The following is a 17,428-nucleotide window of genomic DNA, read 5'->3' on the forward strand; positions in this document are numbered from 1 at the left end:
TGTGGTCGCTCGGTCACACTCGGTCTCAAACTTGTGATCGACGCCCCTCACCTGCTCCTGGAGGATCCGACCGGCCGCTGCTGCTTCTCCTGCCCGCTCGGTGTGCACTCACCATGGGGAACTGTCTCACCGTGGGACCGAACGAGGCTCTGGTTGTCTCCGGTAGGTGCTCCGCGTCCCCCCCCCGTCCCTCCCCGTCCCTCCGGCTAACGGTTAGCTGCTGCCCGGGGCTAGCTGGCTAGGTGGCTAATCGTTAGCTAGCAGGTGTTGGTAGCAGACGCACTTGTGGTTCTCTCCCACAGATCAGGAGACTGTGGGGATGAAACTCGTTCCTGACGACAAACACGTATTTTAAACCGTTAATTAGCGCGTGAATGGCGGGATAGCTTCACGGGGCTAGCACCGTGTGCACCGTTAAGTCTCCCAACTGACGAGCTCCAGAGAATTAACGGCTCAGACGTGTTATCTCTAAAGCTCCCCCGGCTCTGAGCGAGCTCCCGCGGGCACAGGCTCTCCATCAATGTGAATCTAATGAAGGGCGAACCGAGAGCAGCGGGTGTGGACCCAAAGACCTGCGGGGTTGAGAGGCTGTCAGTGCGGGGTTTGGAGGCTGTCAGTGCATCACCCAGGCCCGCAGGATGCGAGAGAGGGGCGGGGAGGATCTCCTCCTCGGCCCCGGATCACTCTCCTCATCCTCTCCTCAACTCATTCTCCAGTGTACAAATACTTTTATGTACCTGAAGTACGAGAGTAGTACTACTCACTTCTCTCATGTGACTGACAGATTATCATGTGTCACGTCAGTCGAGTAGAAAACATCTGTTTGTGTTGAACTTTTACTTTATTACATGAAATGTGTGACCTTTCTTTTCTCTGTGGGCCTCGAGCAGTTGGGTTGAATGAAACTGAGCTAAAGAGATATCCTTTCAGAAGCTGTTAACAATAACGCAGTAGTAATAATAATGAATTAATCATTAGCAGTTTAACATAAAATCAATAATGATGTTGCATTCTGCAAACACAGTGAGCAGGTATGTCACATAATTGATATTCATCATAATTATACTCTGCTCATAAAGAATTGTATAAACGACAGCCATCACTTTTTTATTTGCCCATATTGCCAAATATAATAGAAAAGAAAATGACTGGTTTAACCTTTTATTTATGTGTATATTTATACTTAAAATTCTAAAATAGCTCCACCTGTTTCAAACGAACATTTGTACTTCAGATCTAACTATACCTGTAAACATCAGTATGGAGAATATGTTCAGTATAAGTCTGTATAAACATAAACATTGTTACAGATTAGTCACGTTAAACAGCTTTTTTATTATTATACTTCAGCCTTGTGGTGTTTCTTTTAAAGAATATTCAACCATACAATTACACGTGTGCCCAGCAACGTACAATGCTAATAAGATAATAACAGTTATTACAATAATGATAGTTTCCTCTAAGGAGGTTATGTTCGCTCCTCTGTCTTGGTCTGTTTATTTCACCTCACCTGATGGAGGGAGGTGGTCAAACTGTAGAATGCACATTCGACAGTTTGATGTCGATCCGGTGAAATGTACAGATCCAGGATTTATGTAAAAATGCAGACATATTTATTGTGTTAAGATTTATGACTTTGTACAGTTTCAAGCTCAGACTCTGTTTCTATCATAGGAGCTTGACAGATACGTGTGGGATTGTGTGGAGCTCTGCTTTTAACTGAACACCATGTTTGATTTATGAAGCGCAAACAATAATCATGAAGCATTTTCAAAAGACAGAAAGCTTGCAGGACAGGAGACACATTAAGTACCATTGAATGTATTCAGATGACATTATATGTATTGTCTTTGTTCATATTAAAAATGATCCTTGTCTCCCCCCAACAGGTGCTTGTTGTGGCTCTGATGAAAAAACCTACGTGATAGGCGGCTGGTCCTGGGCCTGGTGGCTCATCTCACACACTCAGAGGTGACAACACAAAATCTGCACTTTCATTTTTCATTTATAGCATTTAATTTGCTCAATTCAAGGATTTTGTGCCAGCAAGTCCCACTCAATACAAATATGTGTATAATGTCTTAAAGCCGTCTGTTCAGGTTCATCTGGAGTTTTTTTTTATAGAGAACACAACTCAAATGTTCTGTAGCTGTGTTGAATTTCCACTGGGAAGTCAGTCCACTGTATTTAAAAAGACTAGTTCATGTTTTACATCCAGTAGTTGTTGTAGACTGGTGAAGCTCCACTCGCAGATCAATCCTTTATCCCAGCATCTTTATTCTGCACTGCTCTGTTTATCTGCCCTGTCACGATTGACATCTTGAAATATTCCATGACTTCATTTCCTGATTACGGTTCTGTTGTACTGGTGTGGTCACACCAGATTATTCTCTTCATCCATGTCTCGACTGGAAACGACTCACTTAGACTGGTGAATCGACCCAGCTCCTCCACTCGGAGCAGACCTCAGCCTGGCTGAACTCTGACCTGGGGCTGGAGTATGAAACCCATCTGTGCGTGGACACTGTCAGGGCTCAGTCCGGTCAAACCTGAGCTTGTTGAATGATTAAACAGTTTAACACACACACCTCCATGACGTTTGAAGTTGAAGCATGGACACCTGACCTCCCATTGTGTTGTGTTGCGACATGAATGTGATGCCGGATGTTTGGCAAATTGAGAAATCCATTCATACCATGTACCTCTTAAATCAAGACATTATTTGCTTTCACAATAAAACAAGATCAGTATCCTTATTGGATCGCCTATTGAAAACTGAAATGTTTTTTGGAGTCATTGTCTCACGACAAAGAGCGAGGGCACGATTATACATATGTGAAATTGAAGTGAATGTCCAAGGTCAAAGTTCACCAAAGTGGTGGATTTCCTGGCCACAGGAAACAAATGTTTTCATGCTCACACAGAGGAGAAGTTTTGAGATGTGTGTGACCCAGAGACTGGGGTGTGACCCCGCCCTTTAACTGGAACCAATTTGTAGAGATAGTTTTGATCTTTTATATAGACCTTTGTAAATATGTAATAGATATTCATAAATCAACTTAAACATCGTTTTTAGAATATGACAAAACCGAAATAAGTTAAATACACATCTACAGTCAAATGTACATCCAGCAAATTCTCAGCATCTTGACGTTACACAGTATTTAACATGTACAGATTTAAATTTGTGATTCCACAGCTTCTCTTACTTTGTGTTGGTTTCTTGTTAAATATGATTTTCTTCCCTCCTGTAGAATAACCCTTGAGATCATGACCCTGCAGCCGCGATGTGAGGATGTGGAGACGGCAGAGGGCGTCGCCATCACTGTCACAGGTGTGGCTCAGGTGAGAGCTCATCACAACGTCTGGACCTCTTTAAATGTTGACAGAAATATGTCCCAAGCACAGAATATCAAAGACTGTCTATAAACAAAGTCTTTATTCAGATGTTTGTTTGTTGTTTTCTTTACTCAAGTTGTACGTTTTGTTACAAGGTGACAGCACCTTGTTCAACAACTGGAAATGTGTCTGTATTAGTGATAATGAAATGTCACTAATACAGAAACACTTCAGTGATGTACCTGTGTCATTGTTTTGTAAATGTTAATCAGGTCTATAATGACAGATTGAGAAATAAGCCCCGGCCTGGTTCCAAGCTGTGAGAGTTCACTGTGTCACCTGATGAGCTGAGGTCTCTGTGTCGTCTTCAGGTGAAGGTCATGACGGAGCACGACTTGCTGGCTGTCGCTTGTGAGCAGTTTCTGGGTAAATCAGTGATGGAAATTAAAGCTGTGGTTCTTCAGACTCTGGAGGGACATCTCCGCTCCATCCTCGGTACGGACATTCATTTCATTTTAACTGTGTTAAAATTAGGACATCTAAATTTGTTTTCTAACTTCCCAGTTTCAATTTACTTGAATGATTTGATTACCTTCTTGATTTCCTGAACGTGACGTCTTCAGATTTTGTCTTGAGAACAACCAAAAGTCCAAAAGCTAAATATATCAGATTTACAAATATATAAAACAGAGAAAAGAAGAACACAATGAGATGGGAACCTTGACATTTTTAACAGAAAATCAGATTCTAACTTATATCAAAGAGTTTTCTTCGACCGACTGTCATTGTTATTTTCACGAGAAAAGCTTGTGATTTCACACCTCAAGAGATTAAGATAATTCTGCTGCATTGTTCTTGTTTAAATCAAAGAAAAAACAGAATTACACAAAACTGAAGAGCAGAGCTGTTGATGCTGGTTTGTGTGAGTGAATCTTAACTGCAGAGCTTTGTCTTTACAGGCACCTTGACTGTCGAGCAGATCTATCAGGACCGGGACCAGTTTGCTAAACTGGTGAGGGAGGTGGCAGCTCCTGACGTGGGCAGGATGGGCATAGAGATCCTCAGCTTTACCATTAAGGTCAGTAAGGCCACTGAGTGCGATGATTCACATCTGAGGGTCTGAACAGGCTTCATGAGTTTGTCCCATAGCTTCTTTTGATCTGATTAGTTTTGGTTTCTCATTGTAATTTACGCACCGAAGAATTTTGTCTGACATACGTACGTCCTGTCGTGTCCCATTATTGAACATGTGAATGTGGTGCGTAGGCTGCGTTTCACTGAAGAATCTGTCTCTGCTGAGTTTCATGAGTCTAATAACTGACTCTCAGGAGAGCTGCCCTGTTCAGCTCAGTGCTGTTGATTGGAGCTGATTGAGGAGTGGTGCAGATACAGCAGCCGACCATAGCACTCTGCTGGAAGCTCAGTCCATTTCTACCACATCAATTATTCCGGGTCGAGATGGTTTCTGTGAATCATCAGGACCAGTTTGCTCATTAGTGGTTCAGTCATTTGTGGGTTGTTTTTATGGTGGTTTGTTGTTTGTCATCTTTCTAGTTCAAAACATGAGAGCTTGTCTGATGATGTAGATTTAATTGAAATTGTTATCACCTTCTCCTGCTGATGTTCCTTATGTTCCCTTAGACCTGGTTACTGATCAGAGTGTCAACACTTCTGTTTGACGTACTTCTCTGTGTTCACAGGACGTGTTTGATAAACTGGATTATCTGAGCTCCCTTGGAAAGACCCAGACTGCAGCTGTCCAGAAGGATGCAGACATCGGCGTGGCTGAGGCAGAGAGGGATGCTGGGATACGGGTAAGGAGGCATTAGCAGGCGTGAGACTCTGAGATGTTGATGCTTCTGAACACAACCACCTGAACACCGCTCTGCTTCTCATAGGAAGCAGAATGTAGGAAGGAGATGATGGAAGTCAAATTCCTGGCCGACACCAAGATGGCCGACTCCAAACGAGAACTGGACCTGCAGAAAGCTTCATTCAACCAGGAGGTCAACACCAAGGTGAGGCTTTCATTTGCACTAATGCATGAATGAATGTATACAGTGATCAGTCAATTGTAGAAATGTTGTTTACGGTCATGTTGTTCTTTGGTATCATCATGACACATCTTGAATATTTTAATTTAATGGTACAGTGCATTAGATAAACTGTGTTCCATCTATGTTTCAAACACAAGGTCTGTTTCCTCAGGTGTGGGTGTTTAGTAAATGTGATCGTTTGTATCCTGATGTCTTCAGAAAGCAGAGGCCGAGCTGGCATACGAGCTGCAGGCCGCCAAGGAGCAGCAGAAGATCCGCCTGGAGGAGATTGAGATCCAAGTTGTGCATAGGAAGAAGCAGATCACCATCGAAGAGAAGGAGATTGATCGAAAAGACAAGGAACTCATCGCCACTGTCAAGAGGCCTGCTGAGGCCGAGGCCTACAAAATGCAGCAGCTGGCTGAGGGACACAAGTGAGTGACAATGCATCATGTAACTTCAGAAAGTTTAATGTTTCATCACGTACAAGTTGAAAGACCAGAGAGAACCAACACAAACAGTCCACTGAGACACATTGGCCTGAAGAGATTACACAACAAGCCAATCAAGAAACATCCGGTCATTTCAAAATGCATTAGGCTACAACAAGCTTGACTCTGATTGTGAGCAGTAAACAAATTGTTGTTCTGTTTGGCATTCGTGGATCTTCAACAGTCAGGGTTTACACCAGTGAAAGGAGGAATGAGCCACTGAGAGAAACATTAACAGACACTTCATGTGATGTGTCTCTGCTGTAGTGGAGCAGTGGAAGTGTCTCACTGGTTCTCTCTGGTTACACCTCAGTACATGGAGTTCAGGAGCCGTAGAGCAGCACCATCACTGTACTTCTGGTGTTTAACGTGTAAAGGACAAACTCGCAGTTTGAATTGTTAAGTGTCACATATCCATTTGTTGTGCAACTTTAATTATGTTGTTGTGCTTTGGCCAACATCTCCACCAGCTGTATGTTCTGTGTCGGGTGTCGGGTGGTGCTCATTACACGGTTGTCAAGCAGAAAGAGAATATGGAAATGTTGTGTAACTAGCGGTTATGTGAAACCAAAAGAAATGTAGTTTTTGACAGTGAGAAGGATCTGCAGTTGTTGACTTGTGTTTGCCCTGCGACAGGACGGCAAAGGTGCTGATAGCTCAGGCAAAGGCGGAAGAGATCAGGAAGATCGGTGAGGCGGAGGCTTCCTCGATCGAAGCAGTCGGCACAGCCGAGGCCGAGAGGATGAGACTGAAGGCCGAGGCCTACAAGCAGTACGGAGACGCAGCTAAGACTGCGCTTGTCCTCGAGGCGCTGCCTAAGGTAACACACCAACACAACGACACTGCACATGTTTACTTTTCAAAGATTGAACTCTTACATCCGTTAAATGTGAAGCTTCTGCTCTGAGACCGTCAGATCAGTAGAAAGACTTGAAACAGAGGCAACAGTCTAATTGTGTCTTAATCTAATGAATCCATTCATCGTTGTACCATGTGATGGTTAATCAGCTTCACACAACACAAGCACAGTTAACGCTGCTTCTTTCGCTCAAAGAAACTCTCTGGGTTGCAGTTTACATAAATGCAGTAATATCTCACTGTAGAAACTTTTTTGTAATATTCAGGCTTAGAACCCAGATTTAATACAGAAGATAACGAACATTCTTATTTCCAGCTAGATTTTGAATGAATGTTGAAGAGATATGACATCGCTCCGTCCCATCAAGACTTTGACTGAGTGCATCACATGAACAGGATCCTTGCAGTAAACTCTTGAACTGTGTTTTTGCAGATTGCGTCCAAGGTGGCGGCACCTTTGGCCAAGACCAATGAGATCGTCATCCTGAGCGGGGAGGGCAGCCGTGTGACGGGCGAGATGAACCGCCTGTTGGCTGAACTTCCTGTGTCTGTCAACGCTCTCACTGGAGTGGATTTGACAAAGGTAAGTTATAAAGATGGAAACAGTGACAAAGAACAGGTCAGAAAACATAGGACTTGGCTGAAAGACAGAGTCGCTGGGACATGAGAGACATTGACTTGAAAAATAAGAATATGGGTCATGAAAGCATTCCAGCCCAGTAATGAAAAATGAATGATGAAAGTGTTCTTGTTTCTACAGATTCCGCTGCTGCAGCAGTTGATGAGCACTCCACCTTGAAGGCCGACGCCACATGACTCCAGTCTCTGTTGCACTCTCATAGACTGCCTTTAACACTTGAAAGATTTTGTTGTTTTATACGAATATACTGTATGAAAGGTGATTTTTGGAAACCTCTGGTGCCTTACTTTATACAGGACCAGAACATTCTGCATGCACTGCTGCTCATTCAAAGAATTTTTATTTAATTTTAATATGGGAATATTTTGTGTTATTTTTGTGTTCATTTTCTTTGATTTTGTATTATTTTTATATCTTTGGGCTTGACCGTGGACCACCAGCTGACCCAGGTTGTACGTATATGATGTGACCTGACAGCTGATGTTAACACAGGTTCCATTTCTTGGACAACAACACCTCTGTTGTCACTTTTTACCCTCCGTACATTGCAGGCCGTTGTGTTGATTTATTTACCTCTGTCTTTATTGTTGGACACATCTGCATTCCCGAAACAATCTGAATTTTTTCCCTGTTGATTGTAGAACTTTGTTGTGTTGAAGGTCAAATGTTATTCAGGTTGTGTTATGTCTCAGTGATTGATTTAAAAAATGTGACAAAGGTGCTCTTAATTGAAAAGAAGCTCCTTTCATTGTGCAGATCTTACTGTAGTTCTTTCTCTCTGCAGAGTCTCCGCAAACAACCGACGTCAGACGTCACACAAGTTGACCTTTTATTTATATGCTGTCAGAAAAACAGGTATCATATTCTGATATAGTGCTGAATTGGTTGTCATTGTGGTCCTTTATTGTTTAGTGCAGGCTTTGATGTAAAATGGTTGTATTTCTGGTTTTGATTGATAAAACTTTGGTTGGTGTTTTGATAAAAAGTAAGAGAATAGAAACGACTGCAGATGTGTTAAATATGTTTTATTGTGGTAAAAAGCTGAATGTGAATAGAATCTAAAAATGGAAGTCAACACAAAAAGGCCAAATAGAATAGACTGTCTGTTTTTCTTGTTCCACTAAATGAAGGATGTGGGAAATACATATTTTATCTGACGTTGATGTTTAATTTAACACTAAAATATGTGTAAATGATAAGCCATGTTCCAGTTTGACGTCTAACACAAACACACTTTTTATGTTTATACGGTTGTGTACATGTGTGCAGCAGTACACAGGATGTAACTTATTATTTGTTGTCAAACACATGGTCATCTCCACTGAGCCTGAACGCTCCCGACACTGACACGTAGTTTAAAACTCATATTTCAAGGAGAGGAAGCAACAGGTTTGTTGTGGTTTTATTTATGAGCAAACTACCACAGGGTTAACACAGGACTGTTATTATGCTGTTGATAGTTTTTTTATTGCTCATCCTCAGTTGATGTTTATCACTCATTGCTGATTTAGTGACTTGACATATACTCTGACCACATTGCTTTGTCTTTGAACTTTAGACTTGTTCAGTTTATAAACTTGACTGTTTTTGTAAAATGATTTGTGTTCTATTTCTAATGTTATTTACAACATGTACACTGTGTCTGAAATAGCCATGAGTTCCTGTATGCTCTTGATGCATGTCATCTGTCTGTACTCAGAATAATTAGTTCACTGTTAAATTTCATTCCAATAAAATCAAAATTCCATCTTATATTTCATTCTGGCCATTTCCTCATGCACACACATTTCCTTTAAGGACACATTTCATGGTTCTGCTTCTTAGTTCTGGTTCCAAATAAAAAAATGTACAACAACAAATAAGTGGTGAAAAAGTGTATTAGGCATATTAAATAATCTGAGTAGTATTTCATTTAGAGACGTTAACACATCCTCAACTCTCAGTTTTATATCAGTGGTTTCAATCTGTTGTTTTCAGTAGTTGGATAAATCCGGTCTGTTTACAGTGTCGGGTTTCTGATCTGAACTCTTCTTCCTGCTCAGCCTTTGAGCTTCAGGGGCGGTGCAGATACAAGTATAAAATAATAACATATAATAATGGTAATAACTATAAGTAATTATGATAACTGATAAAAGACAGCAGTGGAATAATACAAAATCTTCAATCCAAGACAACTAATAATACATCACTTAATTGTACTGGCAAAAGAATAGAGATATTAATAGTTTAAGTATGAGCCATGAGGTGAAATGGTTTCCTCTCAGGGACCCGGACACCTGTCCCTGATTTAAATGTCCCACTGGTTGGGGATTATTGAGCAGGCGTCCACCGCTGACGCCTAAATTCAGGAGTGGGGTCCTGTCCTTCTGCGCATGCGCCGTGAGTGCAGCTGCCGTCGCCAGACAGCAGCAGAGCACCGAGGCACCGGGACGGTCTCTGCGTTCCACCGACAGAACCACGTTAAATCTCCACAAAATGAAGTTTCCGTCCTCATACACTCACGAGGAGTAAGTATCTCCCTCTTCGGTTCTGGTGCCGCCGCCATTCCGGCTCCGTGGAGAGCTACAGTTAGCTTAGCAGCCGGCCTCCGCTCCCCCAGCACAAAGAAGCTCCTTATTTATGTGGAGCTTGACCCGAGCTAACGAGCTTCACGACGCGGTTTCCCCCGGGTTGTCTCGTCTGAACCCGGGTCCCGCGGGCCTGCGGGCGGCCCGGTTCGTGTTGGGGCCCGGTTCTGTCCGAAACATCGGTGCAGTCACGGTATGCAGCCGTGTGGGGCTCGGTGGGCTGCGGCTGCTGGGACAGATGCTAATGCTGAGCAGCTACAGACTGAAAGTTCATCTGCAGCAAAATGAGTGTGTGGATCGCATCCCCTCTGAGCAGCCCTGGCACTGGGATGGAAGCGCAGACGGATCAGGATCAAATCCCCTTCATATCAAGTAGCTTTAATAATCTGAACAGGGACGAGCCTGCAAAATGAAAACAGGAATATCACAAAGAACCTCAGGACTTCCTGTCGAGTTCATGTTTTAATCTCGTTTAAAATCAGCACAGGTTTGAAACACGAGCGTAAACGGATATTAACCTGAATATATTCCAATTCAATTATGGCAATTTAACGATTAGTGAAAGTTTTACAAATCCAATGTATGAATGAATTGTGGCCACCGTGTGTAAGTGAATGAGTGTTGCCCTGTATTTTGTATTTCATGTAGATGTCTCCAGCTGACTAGTTTCCTCAGCCATGTTTCTGTGTGGGTGCACTTACTGGGAGCTGGCTACTGGAAACCTGCTCTTTGTAGCTGCGTCCTTGTTGTGGACGATTCTGCTTCGTCAGCTGGAGACGAAGTCATATCAGAGGAATCAGTGAAGTCATGAGAGCATGGAATTTGTTAATTGAATAGCATCGAATGAGGACATTTGTCTTATGTGATGGTAAACAGGAAGTCTTCTGTTGAATGTGAGGTAATAATAAGGCTAGATAGATAGATAGATAGAAACCTGTGAGTAATGGAGAAATGTGATCTAAGCTGTTTGACTTGTTTGAATCGATTGGGACAGTTGAGCCTTTTCAGTTCAAAAGACTTTGTCCCAGGAGGGGAAGTGTGACCCATCGAGGCCTGCTGGGTTTATTGAAATGAGACGGCTCATGTGGGTTTGCTTGGTTTAATCTACTATTGAACCAAGCCATTTGCAGTCGAACTGTCCCGAGTGTCAAAGGTCATCTCTCACCAGGTCAGTTTACATTCTTCTCTGTTTCCCAGTATGGTGGTGAGAGGGTGTCCCATGCTGCATTAGTGGAACCGTGACATGCTGGCCTGTCTGCCGGCATCAGGTGACCCCACCGTCAGACTTCTCTCCCGCACGCAGATGAACACTGGACTTCAGAAATGTAAGTGCTGGCGTCCACCATGTTGGTTTCTGTTACTTCTGAAGCTTCAGGTATCAGTCGTCTTGACCATTTAAACTTTGTTGTTCAACATTAAAGAGCGATATAATGATGTGTCTTTATACGGTATAAATAATGTAAATTTGCAGTGAGCGTATACAGCATTAAATTGATGAAAAACAATCTCCACCTGTGGGGTTAAATTACTGCTTTAAAATGGAGGATGAAAACTTCAGGTGGTATTTATTTTGTCGGGACACTGTTTATTCCACAGCTGTAATGACTACACAACTCTGAACAGTTTAACCAACACTGTAGCTCACACTGAAGTCAGTTTATTACACACATATACCTTTCAATATATAATACTGTGCATATTGATGTTTCTGTACATAGATGTCATAATTTTCACCACGTTGTGCTTTGTTATCATTTCTGTTTTCTGACCTTTTGTAAACGTTGCAGGGGAAACTACACAGAAGATGAGATCTGCCAGCTATCCAACCCCAGCAGAGTTGGATGCCTTTGCTAAGAAAATTGCCAACAACCCTCTGACCATCCAGATCTTCCCCAACAGTGTCAAAGTGCCTCAAAGGAAACACATTCGACGCACAGTGAACGGGCTTGACACGTCCTCGTCCAGCCAGCGCCACAGTCCCTACCCCTCTCAGGTCAGCGCCAGCAGGGGCCTGCTAGCCGTCCTCCGTGCGCCTGCCAAAGGCGTCATCAAAGAGTCTGACGGCAGCCGCGCCCGGCAGCTTGATAAGGGCAACATGAACCCTCACAGTGGGCCGTACGCCACTCAAAGCACTTTAAATCATCTACAGGGCCAGGCCCAGGCTGCCCAGAAGCAGGGAATGGTTCACCCACAGGTTCTGCAGCAGCAGCAGCAGCAGCAACAACAACAACAACAACAACAACAACAGCAGCAGCAGCAGCAGCAACAACAACAACAACAACAGCATCAACAACAACAGCGGCAGCAGCAACAACAGCAGCAGCAGCAGCAAAGTATGACTCACCCAATGACTCTACAGCAGCCTCAAACCATGCCTCACCCAGGGGCTCTGCAGCAGAGGAACACGGCTCACTCTCAGGCTCTGCAGCGGCAGCAGAGTTTGTCCCAGGTTCAGACTTCACAGCAGCAGAGATTGGCTCACCCACACACTCAGCCTCCTCAGCAGCAGCAGCAGCAGCAGCAGCAGCAGCAGGGTCAGTCCTGCCCTGCAGTCGTACCACAGCAGCATCTTTCTCATCTGCAGACACTAAAGCATCAGGCGGCTCCTCCACAAGCTTTACTTACACAACAAGGAGTGACTCAGGATCTGCGCCACATATCTGATGGTCTGCAGCACACCCAGGGGCTTGCAGGCTCACAGCCTCTTCCCCAGGATGGGGCTGCAGGACCCCCAACCATGCCTAATAGCCTCCAGCAGCCCCCACCCGGGGCTTACGGGCCACGGAAGCTCCCTGATGCAGACGCTCCACCAAATGTTACTGTATCTACCTCCACCATCCCACTGTCAATGGCGTCCGGCCTGCATCAGAACCGGCCCAGTGACATAAGCAGTATTGTGCACCAAATCAACCAGTTGTGCCAGGCACGGGCAGGCATGGGCAGCACCTCAGTCTGTGAGGGCCAGATTGCAAACCCCGGCACCATCAGCCGCAACCTGCTGATCAACGCCAGCTCCAGGGTGTCCTCTCACCACCCGGCCCTGGGCTCCGGGCCCAGCTGCCTCATGGTGGGCCCCCCAGACAAGGGGGCAGCTATGACTCCCAGTGCTGGGCTGCATTCACAGCCAAATATAGCTGCTCCTAATAGTATACCTGCTTTTCACACCGACCCAGAGAAGGTATCACTGCAGCAGCAGCAGCAGCTTCAGCACCATTTACATCAGCAGAAACAACAACAGCAGCTGCAGCAGCAGCAGCAACATTTACAACAGATGCAGCAGCTGCAGCAGCAGCGCTCCTGGGCCCAGCACCAGCTGGCCCACATGCAGCAGCCTCCTGAGGGGGCCCATCCCTGCAAGAACCCGAGGATGGAGGGTCCGGCCGAGTGTTCTTTCCCCTCTCGAAACCTAAGCTATTCTCACAAGCTACCAAACACTACACAATCCTTTCCTCTGAAACACCCTGCTGAAAAACCACCATCTTCATCCCCTGTTAACTGTGCAGTAGGTTCTATGCCTTACATTAATAGCCACTACATGCAGCCACTGTGGGGGGGCCTTCCAGCCACAGCAGGGAACAATGGATCTGGCCCTCAGGACCTCCCTGTGACTTACCAGGGCGGGCAGGCAGCTGCCTCCACAGAAAGAATCCCAGGGGCAAAGTATCGGCCAGGGAAAGAGGGTCCGGGTGGACCTTCCAAGTTGATGCAGAATGTGGATTACTTAGGAGGGGACTTCCAGATGCCCGGCTTTCAGGAGCAGAACTTGGATGTTATTGAGAAGATGCACAGGTCAGCAATGGGCCATGTTCAGGATCCCAGCAATGGAGGAACTGTCCACACTCACCACCCAGGCTACCGTTAACATGTGTGCTTGCCCCCTCTTGGTGTCTTGAGTTGAGTCTCAACAGCTACTTTCAGCTTCTGTGGTTTATTCTTTAAGATCTTGCAAGTGATCGATTAGTTTATTGCTGCGGAGCTTGATTTGTAGACCCACCAGGTTGTGATGTTTCAAAGTGTTCCTCAGGTCTTAAGCCATGTCGTACCTTCTGTTGCAGATGAAGGGTTTTTGAGATGGTTGAATAGAAAATCCCTCTTTTCGTCACTGGCATGTATTTGATGCTCTTTCTTCGTGTACATGATGTGTTCTGACACATTCGTTTGCAGCTGAGAATATTCTCACTATCTAATCGTCACAGTACTTTTTTCCCAGCATCTGTGGCCTTACAACTGCCCAGAGGCGAGACTTAGGCTGTCTGCGCGTCACGATTTTATTTGCAGTTTTTTATCCTCTTCACAGATCTGTGATCCATTTAAACACGAAGGTTACATGTATATGCAATTAACAAGACTGTTGAAAAGGCTTTAGTCCCAGGAGCTCCCCCCTGTAGTTGATGCAGACACTGGTGAAGAGCCACGTCGACTCCCATCAGGAATACATGGCTTCCGAATTGTGCTCCGAGTGTTCCCGGTAGTCCTTGCTTTGTTGCATGGGGGGGGCACCGTGTACGAAGTGCTCACAGCTTTAGTGAAAAATAAGACAACGGCCAGCTCTCGCAAAACCGGGAACATTCTCCATTCCTGAGATTTGCGTGGTTTCTCAAGTAGACACTAGGTTTCTCTGTCGTTAAAAAAAAGTTTAAAGTGCCCTCTTGTGTGTAATATGTCAAGATTTGCGTTTGAAGTAGTTATTACTTTATTAAATGTTTCGTTTTATTTCAGTAGATGGTCTAACTTGAACAGTAGAAAGACTTTTTTTAATGTTATGGTTAACATTTGGCAAAAGGAGCAGAGACTCCACTAGCCCCTATTTGTCTAAGCTAATGTGAAGCCGAGTAACAGCCCATTGTTATAGAAATGGTTTACGTGTCGGTGTGTGAAAATCACTTGCAACATGCAAGTACGAATAAATCAGGCGGAGGAAAATGCTTTATTTCCCAGTTTCAACATATTTCCTCACCACTTTGCTACTGTAACGTGTATCTGTATCTACTCATCACTGGCCTTACCCTGCGTCCTACTTCTGCTACCTATAAAGAAACACAACTTTCACTGCAGGTTGTTCTGCTAGAAGTTTCTAGCACAACGCTCCGGATCTGTTTCCCCTCGTCCGTTTTTTTGGGGTCGATGTTGTTTGGGCATATGTTCATCAAGCCTTCTGGAAAAAGCCTTAAATGTCCCAGTGATAATCCTCCACTTCAAACTTTACTGACCTTTTGTTGCTTAGAGCCCGACTTTAGGCCAAATGCACATTACTACATTTCTGTAGATGTGTCCTGACATCGCAGCAATGCTGAGTTTCAGAGACGCTGAAACACTGCCGGCCCCGTTTTAGTTTGAAAAGTCCTGGACAGGATGTTTGGAAAGGACGACGTGGACGCTCACAACCTCATGTTGGGTTTTTCTGTCAGGATGTAGCCTTTGCTGATTCGTCAGGGTCCTATCACATGACCCGCTTTAGGAAGAGAACAACAGAGGCTCGGCTACAGAACACAACACAGATCACTTACAAACATTGCTGAGTCTGTTGTGTTTGCTAAAAGCTGTTGTGCAATTAGATTCTGCATTTCATAAAAGATACACCTGTAAACGTGAAGGAGACGAGATGTTCCTGGTTGTGTCCTGGTTGTAGTTCAGCACTTTCTGCACCTGAAGCCTGTGTTCCAGGATTAAACCTGATACGGAGCCAAAACGTGTGTGTGGACGTTTCAACTGAAAACGTTAAAGTTCAAACGTAGTCTGGATGTAAACTTAGTTTGGCTTCATCCTGAGAAAGAGTTAAGTTATTCTTTTCCTTGTTGAACCTGTACTGTCAGATCAGTGGGCATTGTTAACGTGTGTGTGTGTGTGTGTGTGGGGGGGGGGGGTTGCCTTAAATGGAAATACTAAGGTAATAACTGTCGATAAATAACCCGTCATTCTGTCTGAGGTGTCGCTTCTCTATTGAGGATTTAAGATGATTTTAAGTAAATATAAATAGTATTTAGCAGAATTACTAGGTATGTAGAACAGGGCTGTAGCAGTTATTTAAAAGTATTTGATCTGTGTTTTAGTTGTTATTCCTAATAAATATCCTGATATAGTTTAATTTATTTTCTGGGACCACTGCATCCTGAAGCCATAGGGGATTTCCCATTAGTGACACATCGACGCAGACGAGTGTAAACGAGAGTCTGACCTCCGAGGCAAATAAGAGGATTTGAGTCTTCGCTCTTTCTGGGTGCGGAGCCGTTCCTCAGAACTCTGATGGGGGGGGGGGGGCGTACCGGTTCTGGATTTTGGTCTTCAAACTTAACGGCAGTTTTTTAGTTTCTTTTCATTTCCTGGCTCTCGTTTTGGATGTGCCTGCTCCTCGAAGCTGCTATTGAATTTAATCTTAACACACACTAGTATGTTTTTTGTGTGTGTGTGAAAAGTGATGATGTACGGGCTGTATCGGTGAAACAAGTTGTTATTTATGGGATGGGTGAAGATTAGCTGTCCTCTGTTGTCTCTTGAAGCAGGAGTTGGCTCTTAATGTATAATAATACGTGAGCAGTGTTTGAAGTGGCAGAGGGATCAGCAGGCATCTGTCTCACTGTGGCCTAAAGACAGACGCCTCACATCCAGAGACACTGAGTGCACCCCCGCCCTGTGAACGCTGAACTGCCTCGTCACAGCCCCCGACAGTCAGGTCTACACTTTCATATGAAGTGCCTCCACTGGGCTTGGTATGGAGAGACGTGTGAGTGGATGCTTGTGTGTGAGCGTGGATGTTGAGCTTGGGTACTTGCACACAGGTGTGCACGAAGTGGATCTCTCACAGGGGACCAAGCTACTTAGTGTAACTACTGATACTGTGTCATGGACTGAAGTCCTGAAGTGTGCCACGACTCCTAGACACTGTCTGGATGTGTGAACTGTTTGCTGCTGACTCACTGACCAAAGTGACCAAGCGTCCCTCTCTGTGTCCCCCCCCCCCCCCCCCCGACGGCGGCGGGAGCTCGTTATGTTCCGACTGTGATGAGCAACAAGCCGGTGACGCGACTCGTTGGCCGGTCAGAGAGAATCTTGTGAAGTAGTGAACTCACCGTTTGCTCCACAGAACATGTCAACGTGCACTGTGAGAATCTACTGCGGCTCTCAGAAGTCGTGTTGTTATTTATTGTGGCAGGTATGAAACAACGCTCTGGGTTTATTTCTACTCCCGTCATCGACCGTCTGTGATCAGAGACGCATCGTGTGGGTGTGGGGGGGGCGTACTTTCTCTACTTTGTGGAAATGTGATATTCCAGTTTTGCCTAACCTTCAGGAATAAAATGTCTTGCACAAACATTCCCCCTAACCAAAATAAAGTTTGCAAACACAAAGATTATGAGCAACTTGTCTTGGTTTTCTACACATGAACGATTATTTTTCGGGATCATTAGAAAAGATGGAACTCTGGTTGGTGACGTCCGACAGTGAACTCCGGTTCCACTGGTTCCACTGTCTCCAGTTCACTTCCTCCACCCTGAAGAG

General features: G+C 44.6%; 2 protein-coding genes across 2 annotated transcripts; both read left to right on the top strand.

Moving 5' to 3' along the window:
* The first annotated feature begins 9 nt into the window (after positions 1 to 9).
* On the top strand, positions 10 to 9,116 carry LOC133952153 (flotillin-2). Its single transcript, XM_062386472.1, has 11 exons — positions 10 to 162; positions 1,890 to 1,971; positions 3,255 to 3,345; positions 3,711 to 3,834; positions 4,299 to 4,417; positions 5,040 to 5,153; positions 5,238 to 5,357; positions 5,595 to 5,809; positions 6,503 to 6,686; positions 7,158 to 7,307; positions 7,485 to 9,116. Exons 1-11 carry the CDS (start codon positions 114 to 116, stop codon positions 7,521 to 7,523), a joined length of 1,287 nt encoding a protein of 428 aa, XP_062242456.1. The 5' UTR covers positions 10 to 113; the 3' UTR covers positions 7,524 to 9,116.
* A 595-nt stretch (positions 9,117 to 9,711) lies between these two features.
* On the top strand, positions 9,712 to 17,280 carry LOC133951931 (protein FAM222B-like). The gene is made up of 3 exons (XM_062386188.1): positions 9,712 to 9,871; positions 11,129 to 11,256; positions 11,719 to 17,280. Exons 2-3 carry the CDS (start codon positions 11,175 to 11,177, stop codon positions 13,791 to 13,793), a joined length of 2,157 nt encoding a protein of 718 aa, XP_062242172.1. The 5' UTR covers positions 9,712 to 9,871; positions 11,129 to 11,174; the 3' UTR covers positions 13,794 to 17,280.
* The last annotated feature ends 148 nt before the right edge of the window (positions 17,281 to 17,428 follow it).

The sequence above is a fragment of the Platichthys flesus genome, chromosome 4 (genome assembly GCF_949316205.1).
Source record: "Platichthys flesus chromosome 4, fPlaFle2.1, whole genome shotgun sequence".
Lineage (NCBI taxonomy): Eukaryota > Metazoa > Chordata > Actinopteri > Pleuronectiformes > Pleuronectidae > Platichthys > Platichthys flesus.